Source organism: Engraulis encrasicolus, chromosome 3 (assembly GCF_034702125.1).
Source record: "Engraulis encrasicolus isolate BLACKSEA-1 chromosome 3, IST_EnEncr_1.0, whole genome shotgun sequence".
NCBI lineage: Eukaryota > Metazoa > Chordata > Actinopteri > Clupeiformes > Engraulidae > Engraulis > Engraulis encrasicolus.
In genome coordinates, this window is record NC_085859.1 from 41912810 (window position 1) to 41924925 (window position 12116).

Consider the following 12116-nt stretch of genomic DNA (forward strand, 5'->3'; position numbering starts at 1 on the left):
ATACTTGGTTAGGACATTCTCTGTCTTCATAATGGCCATGATGCGTTTAACATTGAAGTCAATGGAAAAACAGTGCATGGCAGTTATGGAAGCCCAGATATCCTTGATGCTTTGCTGTCAGCTGTTCTTGTTTGTTGACCTGGTACCCCACACTTCACTCTTCAATATACCCTGTAGATTTCCATGCCACGTTTTGGCGCTAACTCACCAGTTTAATTCTAAATAACCAGAAATGAATCCCCATTGAAAATGAATGGGGTTTAATTTCTGTTGAGTTAGAATTAAACTGGTGAGTTAACACCAAAACGTGGCATGGAAATCTTCGGGTATATTGAAGAGGGAAGTGTGGGGCACCAGGTCAACAAACAAGAACAGCTGACAGCAAAGCATCAAGGATATCTGGGCTTCCATAACTCCCATGCACTGTTTTTCCATTGACTTCAATGTTAAACGCATCATGGCCATTATGAAGACAGAGAATGTCCTAACCAAGTATTGACCATTGCATGTTATGTAGATTCTACTAGAAAGTACTAAATTTCAACTGATTTAATGTGACCCGAATTTTGATGAAGAAAAATGTGATTTTATAACAATATTCTAATAATGCGAATTCCCCAATTCATGGGTTTTTTGAGCTGGAAGGCCAACGTATATAAAAAGAAAAAAAATAATGATTGGAATAGTTAAAAAACTGGGCCATGAATCTACAATCCATGACAGTTTAACATTATTGATGGAATTATGGAAATAAATCAACTTTTTCATGGTATTCTAATAAAAAGGCCTGGAGCTGTATAGGCCTGCAAGGGCACACACAGACACAGACAACCACCAAGGGAACACAGCACACTAGCACTCAAAAAGAAACAACAGGGCTTTGAAAAAAAACCTGTTATGTCCATTTTCCTTTACTCAGGGATCCCCTTGTGTGTTAACTCATGTATGTATTTGTGCGTTTGTGCGAGTGTTAGCCAGGGTGTGTGTCTGTCTGTCTGTCTGTCTGTGTCTGTTGTGTACCTGTCGTCTGTGCATAGCCCTGTCTCTTAGGTAGCCTACTATACTGACTGTGTGTGTGTGTGTGTCGGTGTGTCTCTCTCTTCAATGTCTCTCTGAATGCCTGGCAGACTGGTCTTGGCTGAAAATGCCCGGCCTGATTTTTTGTCCCAGGCGCACACTCAAGCCCTGAATGACCCACGGGAGTGGTTTTTACATGTAGGGCCTCACAACAACTTTAGTGATGATTTAGTAGCTACAGAAACCCAGGGTACAGTGTATGTGTGAATGTGGTGTGGACTCTGTGAAGGAGGGTCATTGAGTCAGAGATGCTGTAGAAGTCCAGACTTCCTGCCCTGTGATCCACATACACTCCTATTCTGGAGCTGGCCACTAGAGGGACTTCAGTCCGTTTCTTCTTGTGCCAGAAATAGGAGAGGGAACTGGATAGGGACAGCATCCAGGACTGATCATTAAATGCCAAGAAACACTCATCACCCACTCCTTTCCTGCTGATGCTTTTATATGATACTGCTATATAAACCCCTATACTCCACTCAATCTCCCAGTAGCAGCGTGTAGACACACCCTCTACACCAGTGTTTCCCAACCAGGGGTACGTGTACCACTAGGGGTACGCGAGCACACTGCAGGGGGTACTTGGAAACATGTAATTTTGACAAATATATGGAAATTAGTTACATTGGGATATAGAAAGTGGTATAGAACTTGACTGGGGGGTACTCATGGCACAACGAAAATGCTTAGGGGGTACACAAGACAAAATAGGTTGGAAAACACTGCTATACACAACATTTGGCCATAACAATCAAATCTGTCTGGATGGTCAGGATATGACAGGGCCTCATGTCTTCTCTCCAACCTCCTGTACCCCTCAGACAGAAGGAGTTATGCGTGGGCTGTGTTTGGATCCAGAGTGAAGTGACAGGAATGTGTGTGTGTGTGTGTGTGTGTGTGTGTGTGTGTGTGTAAACATTATGTGAAGTGCATGACTCACAGTGTAAAAAATCCTCTCTGGTCACCGGTTCAGGAGTAAGAGCCTGGCCATCAGACACTGTAAATTAATGTGAATGTGAAACACCACAATATATTCCACATTCAATCAGATGATTAGAACGACACTGAATGAACCAAATCTACAGACAGGGTCTCATGCAACTATTAGTTTTGGGCACAAACATAACAGCTGGGGGAACATTTAAAAATGACTCATTACATTACATTACATTACATTACATTACATTACATTACACAACACAATATGTTTTTATCCAAAGCAACTTACAAGGAGGACATAGCGAGTACAGTGTAAGGGGTGGATACAAAGCACAGCTGTATACACCCAATGTACAGTAAATCAAAACAAAGTGCAGCAGTATATAAACTATGGAGGATCTAATGAGAGTGTTAGCAGGACAATGTTTTGTAAATGCAGAGGGTTATAGAAAGTTACGAATGAGGAAGGGAAGCTCTCTGGAATGAGATGAGTCTTTACATGCTTCTTGATAGTTAAAAGGAAAGACCCTGATCTTTTGTAGTTGGTAGCTAATTCCACCATTTAGGGACAATGGCAGAAAGTCATTTGGACTGGGATAGACTTGTGTGAGTAGAGGGTAAGCCGAAATGGGTGGTACTGGAGGAAGGCAACTTCGTGGGAGGGACATAGGGCTTTAGCACAACCTACAGCAGGGGTAATGGGGCACTTAAGTCACGCCCTTCTACTTCCGATCCGTGGGGCTGGAGCTCTCAAAATTTTGAATGAGAGTTAAGCGCAGGTGCCTATTCCTCTGCGCAACAGTTTATCCACCCTCTGTGTCATAAAGTGGCCGATCCATGCGTGCTGTTGGGCGAGCGTGTGGAGCTCTGGCATCCGAGAGTCTTTGCCTCGCAGCCATGCACGAGGTCACATTAAGACCAAGTAACTAACTGCTTTTCACCTATATTTTACAAAAAAACAAAACGTTGGCCCAATTCACGCAGATAGAGAAAGAAGGACACGATGCGCTGTGATGTTTTCTGATCCCCCTGACTACTTTGTGCGCCCTGGGCCATGGCGCTATTTGGAGTGTGCTCACTGCTGAAACAACATTTGCCTTAACAATAGCCTATTCGCTGGCTGCTTGTGACATACTTGTATTACAATAGTAGCATGGAAATGAAAAGAAGAATATGAATACTGACTGTGACATAACAACTAGTAACGCAAAGAAGTGTCCCGTTCTTGTCATCACGCTCGCCTTTCCGAGTGCCTTTCCATTACGCACTATTTCAACAGACTATGGCAGTTGCATAATGCCCATTTTTCAACTTATTGTAGCCTATGATGTAGTTTCTAGTTCTTGTGGACTAAGGCATAGCCTACAATGACAGGAAAACAAGAAGGATAACCGCACACTGGTGCCTTTTTTTAATAAATAGTGAACAGCGCATTTCGCAATGGCAACTTATACATGCATTTCCATGTAGCCTATGCTTGTTGGAGTTTAATCAAAATATGCTATTGGTTTTGTTATGTGTGGAGATAGGTGAGCGATTAAACACTCTGCATTCATGCGAGATGCTGCTTTTGGTGTGGGTTCAAATCGATGGTAGTCAAACAGTGTTCTTTTTTGGCGCAGCTTTGATTGATCGGAGCTCGTGAAGCACGATAGTGGAACATACAATTTCCTACTATATTTGGACAATATTTTTTCCATATTTGAACACTGTTCGTGGGTTTTTTTTCAGCCCTGTTCGTAACATGACTAGACATTTGGTGTAGTATGGGTCAGAGGCTTGTGCACTTGGTGGCAGTAATCGATCGATGTTGCTTGAACTCTGCCTGAACCTGCCCCAAACCACGAGCAAGAGTGACGTGCTTCCCAAAACAAAGGTGAACTAGCTAACCATGCTATTCGTTCCAAATCCGACAGTAGTACTGACGAACAGCCCCTACTTCGTTTTGCAGCAACACCTGAGTCGTTCGCTTCAGCACCGGACGAACGACTAACTACATTACTTGTAAACATTGGGACTTTGTAAGTCCGAACGAAGTGTTCCAGAAACAGTTTTGTCGCACCTGAGTCGTTAGTTGCTAAGTAAGTTAGCAACTAACCTTTCGAGAAACTAGCCCTGCTTCAGTTTGGTTTTTGTTTTAACACAACACTTCCTAGATATAGTGGTCGCCTAGTGCTCATATTTAGTAATGCCAATTGCAAATTCCTCCATTCTTCTTCCACCTTCTCCTCTGCCATAGAGGTAGACATAAGACTACAGACTGGTGGTGTCACCATCCCCGTAGGCTATTTAGAGAATCCTAGCAGCCATGACTTGGTAGAGCTGTGTAAATGAATGAAGAAGGGGCTCACCACTGTCAAAAATGGCTTAATAATGTGAAAAATTCCATCGACACGCCATAGGACACAAGGTCTGAAATGTGCTTTTAAATATCTACAAACTATTATTAATTTATTTCAAAATGTATGTAATCGATTTATATGATTTCAGTAGATATGTAGACCTAGCCTGCCATTACAAATCTGGTTCTTGATTACTGTGTTACTGAATAATAAAAAACAAATGTCCTAAAACTGTGTGAACATAACATTAAGTTAATATTCACACAGTTCTAGGATTTTTTCTGCAGAGGTGGGCGTGCAACATTAATTTGCACTGACTGAAGTAAAGGGCACAGGTTTACCTACACAAGCCTGTGTCCGAAGGCTGCTACTTGGAGCTACACAGGGGATAGGGATACATAGGGAAGCCGGCAGGGGGGACAAATGGGTCTGCTGTCCCTGGTCCAGGGAGAGAGGGGGCTCAGAATTGGCTCCCCATCTCATGGTATGTATTGAGAGGCCAGGTGGCCCTTTCAAATGATTTTATCCCGGGCCCAGTCAAACCTGTCAGCAGCCCTTCTAACTTCCAAATGTAATGTCTGTTTTATCACACTTGATGAGTTCTTGATGTCATTTTAATGTATTTATCAAAAATGCAAAGTGATTTTTGGGACACTCAATTTGACGGGGCTGTCCACTACACTATCTACACTGTCCACTACAGCCCTCAGCAAGTGTGCGAGAGGTGTTCTGGGTCTACCCTAATAACAGAGGTATGAGATTCTATGGTGCTGTTGTTTACACATATCTGAATATTTTCAAATGTGATTTTTTTTACCCGTTAACATGTAAACACGGCGTGGGAAAATAAATCCATTGTGACAGGTGCATTTTACCGCATTCCCGAAACTCTGGTTACGCGTGGACAACAGGCCAAAACTGATGCCTTTTCAAAATATAGACATAGGCTACTGTAATCTAAGTGTAAACAGTCTTGTGCAAGTCTATAATAATAACGCACCTCAACACATTCTTCGAGTTTGCTGGGTCTTCCCCAATAACAGCACTTATCAGGTGTTCTATTGTTCTGGAGCTAATAGCAGTCCTCAGCTGATTATACAGGTGTTTTACAGCTGGTTTTCTATTCCAATAACACACCTCAGTAGGTTATTATACAAGTGTGCTGGCTCTACCATAGCAGGCTGTGGATCACCAGTCAATTCACTCATCATCACAACTGGTTGATGTTTTGAGGTAATTATTTTATTCCATCAATAGCATTGTTGTACATTAATATTTGAGACCAAGACCCAAAGAATTCCGCTTCCGACATCCACAAAACACATCAGAAAAACAAATGTCCAATTGTTGTGATGGATGTTGAAGGAGAATAAATCAAATCAGTGTAATATCATCATTAGTGAATGAACCAACTCAATGTGTATTTGACATTAAATATGGAATGAATATGGGAAGAGATTATTCCACAGATGAAAAAGAATAACCGCTATTAAACAATCTCTATACAAACTTTTTTGTATATAGGCTATACAAAAAAATGATGCACCCACAAACAGCACAAATGCAACAGTAACTAGATTGTATTCTCGCAGAAAATGCTGTAAGCGGGCTTGCCTTTTGGGCCAGAGCTGAGCAGTTATATATTTAATATCTAAACACATACAGACACTCAGACATACAAAGACTCAACAAAAGTACTGTACATCAGAAAGTCACAACAAAAAATAGACGGTATGGAGGGTTTTCTGTCCATGATGTTATGGAAATGGGGGTGGAGAGATGAGTTAAGCCGCGACGGGAGTGGCGATGAAAGGCCATGGCAGTGGGGATATGAACAATCTGAAAAATTCAGCTCCTATCGTGGGGGCGAATTCAACCGGGGGAGGCGGCCAAACAAGGCGGTGAACTTTTATTGATGAACGGCGAAAGGTAGCCAGGCCGTGCCCTCCTTGTGGCACAACAGCTTCAGCGTTGCTACCAATCTGGTCAAGAGTCAATGCAGTACTTTCTGAGTTCCCGCAAATACGGGAACTCCTCCCACTTAGTAATTAGTACACCAAAGGAGGCCATTTGGGAAATGCTGTTTGGGAAATGTTAATTGTTGTGCTCTTGGTCAGACCAAGTCTCGAAGAGATTTGAAAGTCGTTGATAATCAGGCTAGGCGAAAGGCCCCATATGGAGTAACAGAGACGCTGATTGAGGCAGGCATCCGAGCATGCAGTGAAGAGCAAGCAGCAGGAGGCATCGAGCTGCAAGATGCGATAGGAGATGTGACGACGCCGAAGCTGGATGGAGATGGCACAGTGTGGTGGCTGGCAAAGCCAACAGCCAGGTTGGATCACCAATAGCCTAGTCCAAACTAGGGCTGCACAATATATCGAAAATGAATCGAAATCGTGATCAAGAGTGGCGATATACGTATCGCGAAAATGCCTTGATTATCGCAAACAAGTAAAACATTTCTGTGCAGTCCAATCACTAGCTGAATGTCAACAAATGCGCAAGAAGCCTGCCATGACCAAAGCCACGCCCCCCACACAGACCGACAAATTAGTGATATCGTGCAGCCGTAGTCCAAACCTCCAGGAGCAGCGATGGAAGCCGTCCCTCCCAACCACAGGTGTGGAGGAAAGCAACCGCAGGTGTTGAGGAAAGCAGCCACATCAGCGGGCCAGCGCACGTGTTTCTGGTCTGGAAGGCCGTCCACAAACAGGCTCGTCCACAACCGGGTATCGGTGGCAAGTTGTTTTGGAGTGGGTGAAAGGGTTTAAATGAGTGGAAGTGATGTATTGTGGAAGAGATGTAATGTAGATACTCTGTGTGTGTGTGTGTGTGTGTGTGTGTGTGTGTGTGTGTGTGTGTGTGTGTGTGTGTGTGTGTGTGTGTGTGTGTGTGTGTGTGTGTGTGTGTGTGTGTGTGTGATGACCCACAGCAGTAGGGGCCTCACAACAGCTTCACTGATGATCCAGTACCTAACCCAACCCCAAGGTAGAGTGTATGTGTGATTGTGGTGCGGACTCTGTGCAGGAGGGTCATTGTGTCAGAGATGCTGTAAAAGGACAGAGTACCTGCCCTGTGATCCACATACACGCCTATTCTGGAGCCGGCCACTAGAGGGAGTTCAGTCTCCTTCTTATTGTGTCAGAAGGAGCAGTGGGAGCTGGAGACTGACAGATTCCAGGACCGATCATTACATCCAAAGAAACAATCATCACACTCTCGTTTTCTGCTGATGCTTTTATATGACACTGCTATATTAACCTCTCCACTAATACCAACCTCCCAGTAGCAGTGTGCAGACAAACCCTCTCTACACAACACCTGCGGCAACCTATGAAATCTGTCTGGATGATCAGGGTATGACTGGGCTTCACTTCTACACTCCACCCTCTTGTTCCCCTCAGACAGATGGAGCCATTTGTTTGCTGTGTTTGGATCCAGAGTGAAGTGACAGAAATCTGATGGAGGAGAAGACAGGACACACACAGGGTTATATTTCTATCTCTATGTGTGTGTGTGTGTGTGTGTGTGTGTGTGTGTGTGTGTGTGTGTGTGTGTGTGTGTGTGTGTGTGTGTGTGTGTGTGTGTGTGTGTGTGTGTGTGTGTGTGTGTGTGTGTACGTGCATGCTTTCATGTGTGTTCTGTATGTACATGAGTGTGTTTGGGAATCTTTCTGTACAGAATGTTTGTGTATTTTTATTCGGGGGGGGGGGGGGGGTTATGCATGTGTGGGTGTATGGGGAAGTTGTGTATGTTAGTGCCTATGTGGGTGTGTTTCGACCACATGTGTGTGAGAGAGAGAAAGAGAGAGAAGGGCAGCTGTGCAGTGTGTTTGTTTGTGATCAACATACATTGTAAGAAGTCCTCTCTGGTCACGGATTCAGCAATAAGGACCTGGCCATCAGACACTGAGACAGAAAACATCACATTGCCATAGATAAGTACACCACACTACAATACTCCACATTTAATCAAAGCAGTGGAACTGTCATGTCTAATAGACATCTAGTCTCTGACCAGTCATCTTACAGGGCAGCATGTCCTGTGAAACAGGCAGGTGTGTGTGTGCGTGCATGCATGCGTTCAGGACTGGGTCAGTGGCAAGGCCGGTGTTAGCATCATGGCATTGGCTGCTTGTTTGAATTACAATGAAGGCAGAAGATGCTGTTGGGGTTCCTCCATAATGACTTACTGTATGGTGGCATCAGACCTTTACTGCGCGCTCTTCTGACAGGCATTTCAGGATCAGTATCTACAGACCAAAACAGAGACAGACATTCACCCACATGCATCTCAAATCCAATAACTTCAGAGGTCTGAGCTTCACTGGGTAAAATGTTGACACATGAATGCATGTCTGGGTCTTGGTCTGGGTCTTGATACCCTCGAGTTTAGGTGATGTGTTGGTCTCAGACTAAATAGTCTTAAGTACATCACTAGCATGCAGCATGATTTCATAATGTGATTTTTGTTTCTGCATCTATTACATTAGGCTACATGTAATTTCTGTACTCTGCGTACTCTGTACTTTGTAGATCAGTAACTATACTTGCCAACAGAAATAATGCACAATAATGTGCAAGCAAAGAAAATCGTGTGTGTGTGTGTGCGTGTGCGTGTGCGTGTGCGGTGAAGTCTTACACTGTATGCTCTGGATGATCTGGACATTTTTCTCCATTTCAAAAAAAAACACATCAGATTGATCATGCATCATTTTAGTAAAACCTAACTGAAGATGTATTTTATGATTTCCATGTTTGTCCAACCTGCTGCTGATATCTTGACTATTTCCTGATTGAAAATAGCTTTCAGTATGTCCTCCAGCTGCATCTTCAGTGCAGAAACAGATTTCTTCAGGGGCACCAAGGAGAAGCTTTGGCTGACGGTCATGCTGGTTGAAATTGTGCTGTACGGACTTGCAGTGATGGGCACAATGTTCTGTGAATTGAAACACACAACATGTAGAGTAGACATACTGACAAATACCCTTGATTTGTGGGACACTGTGACACTATTTTGTCACGTTTTGAACCTTGTAAACAGTAATGTTGTTTACCGTGAGGAAATGGATGGGATCTTGTGTCAGTGAAAGCTGCTTCATCTCAGCATCTTTTCTCTTCAGCTCTGCAATCTCCTGCTCCAGTCGTTTCAGGAGTCCTTCAGCCCGACTGACCTCAGCCTTCTTCTGAGCTTCGATCAGCTCTGTCACCTCAGAGCGCCTTCTCTCAATAGAGCGGATCAACTCAGTAAACATACTCTCACTGTCCTTCACTGCTGTCTGTGCATCAAACTGATAGGACACACACAACACACACACACACACACACACACACACACACACACACACACACACACACACAAACACACACACACACACACACACACACACACACACACACACACACACACACACACACACACACACACACACACACACACACACACACACACACACACACACACACACACACACACACACACACAGAGAGAGTCAGTAGTTGGTGGGTGGTTGACGTTTAAGGGCGTAACGCAAAAAAAAAAAAGTTTTTCCAATTCCTGAAAAAAATAAAGCACTTAGTGGTCCGTGGAATTTCGCCTTATTTTTGCCATTTTTGGGAAAATGTGTCCTGCATCAACACATTGCATAGGCATGTCACACCGCAGGAAAATGAAGTCACACCACAGGAAATTCACTGCATTATGGCCACTTTAATCCTTTTGGATACATGACTGACATCTGAGCTCATGCTAACTTGATAATGATATTGTGTTTAATCTAAATATGGGTTTTTCATTTATAAAAAAAACTTATTTCCTTCTATAAGAGCGGTCACACCACAGGACACCATAAAATGAACCTAAGCATTGCGTGACAGAAACATTGCAATATGAAGACATATTAAGAGGTTAATAGTCACCTTAAACTTCCACACCACTCTCCAATAACTGAGGTACTGACCCTTGTAGTTGACCTTGCAGCTGCCCATCCACAAACCTGACTTACATGTTGGGAGTCACTAGTTACAAAAGTAAGTAATTACTGTAATGCATTACTTTTTGATGTAACTAAGTAATGTAAGGCATTACAGGGGGAAAAAAAGCTGTAATATATACTTAGTTACAAATGCAAGTAACTTAAGTTACAATGTTTTACTGTAACTTGGATTTTAAGGGTGTTCAGTGTGGTGGGTTGGGAAGAAGCTATTCCTTAAAAAAAGAAGCTATTCCTGAACCTGCTACTTTTTAGTCTGAATGCTGCTGAAACACCTCCTGGATAGGAAGTGAAATAGTCCTAACTCGTGACCTTGATTTACACTGTAAATTGCGAGATTCATATTAAAGGGACAGTTTGGTCAATTTCAACATGCAGTTGTAATGCTCACACTACCCTGGACTTGTCAGTGCCTGAGATTTTTTTTCTTCTTCTTCAGCCGTTTCCGAGATCCTGGTCATTGTAATGGGGGCAGCTCTTTGTTTACATTTCAAAAAAACATTTTTATTTATTCCCAAAAACATCCAAAAGGTTATAAAACATCAGCAGACAACTAGCAAACAGCAGTACCTTTTGGGAAAATATTTGGAGTTGGCCTATGTTTCATTTTTTAAAAATGTAAACAAACACTGTCCCCATTAGAATTGCTCATATCTCGGAAAGGGCTGAGCCAAAAAATGTAGCATCACCAGGTCACAAGTCAAGGGTAGCGTGAGCAATACAACTGCATGTTGAAATTGACCAAACTGTCCCTTTAAGTTATTTTGGTGAGAGTAACTGCAAAGTAGTGCAAAAGTAGTGTAATGCCTTACATTTTAAATATGGTAATATTGTAATGTAAGGGTTTTTTTTTAAAGACAGTAACATCTAATCAGTAATGCATTACTGTTTTTGAGTAGGCCTAACTTTCCCAACACTGTTGACATACATGTCACCCCACAGGACGCAATTTGTGTTACGAAATTGAACTTGTAGTTAATATTACTGTCTTGAGGTTTTTTCACATTCACATATCTTAATATTAAGTTAATATTTATGCAATCATGCCAAATGCTTCATAAATTACTCAAAATGTTGTTGGTTAATTTATATATATATATATTATATTCCAGGTTTCATTAATGTTACAGTCACACCACAGGATATTTGACATATAAACCTTTACATAAATCTTAACAAAAATGTTTCTTCTCATCTAAGACTAATATGAAACATAATGTACCACATCTTCTTTCATTGACATTTGTATTTAAAGGAGAAATAACAGTTTTGTAGGTTTTAACCAATGTTACGAAAAAACAAGGCGTCAGGTCAAACACCCTGGTACATTGGGATTGGTGACTTATTGGTGATTATGTACAATAAATCTTAGTGAGCAATTTCTGTGGCTGTGAATGTGAGTTTCCCTGGTAAACAACCTAAGAGTCATGCCTAGGTCACAACATCAAAACAACTACCTCCCTGCAAAACCAGATCTGCAGGTGATTCTCATCTGTTCAGTTCTCACTTTGAGAGTCTCCACAGCCTTCCTCAGCTCCTGCAGCTCCTTCTCCTTCAACTGGATTATCTGCTGGCATCTCCTCTGGCTCTGCTTCAACCCCTCCTGTACCATTAGGTTGTAAATCATAATTCAAAGCGTTACAATACTTGGAATACTGAATTACCACTATACTACTACTACTAATACTACTAATAATAAGAAGAATAATAAGAACAACAGCAGCAACAACAACAATAACAACAAGGAAAGGGTTGCAAACAGATTTAGT

General features: G+C 42.4%; 1 protein-coding gene and 1 pseudogene across 1 annotated transcript in view; one reads left to right on the top strand and one right to left on the bottom strand.

Annotated features, from left to right (window-relative positions):
• Positions 1 to 7116, top strand: part of LOC134446429 (uncharacterized) — a 30354-nt gene extending 23238 nt beyond the window's left edge. The window contains exons 14-15 of the mRNA XM_063195798.1: positions 6512 to 6687; positions 6942 to 7116. Coding sequence (XP_063051868.1) covers positions 6512 to 6687; positions 6942 to 7116 — 351 coding nt within the window. The remainder of the gene's footprint in view (positions 1 to 6511; positions 6688 to 6941) is intronic.
• A 182-nt stretch (positions 7117 to 7298) lies between these two features.
• LOC134446430 (tripartite motif-containing protein 16-like) overlaps positions 7299 to 12116 on the bottom strand; it is a 5649-nt pseudogene continuing 831 nt past the window's right edge.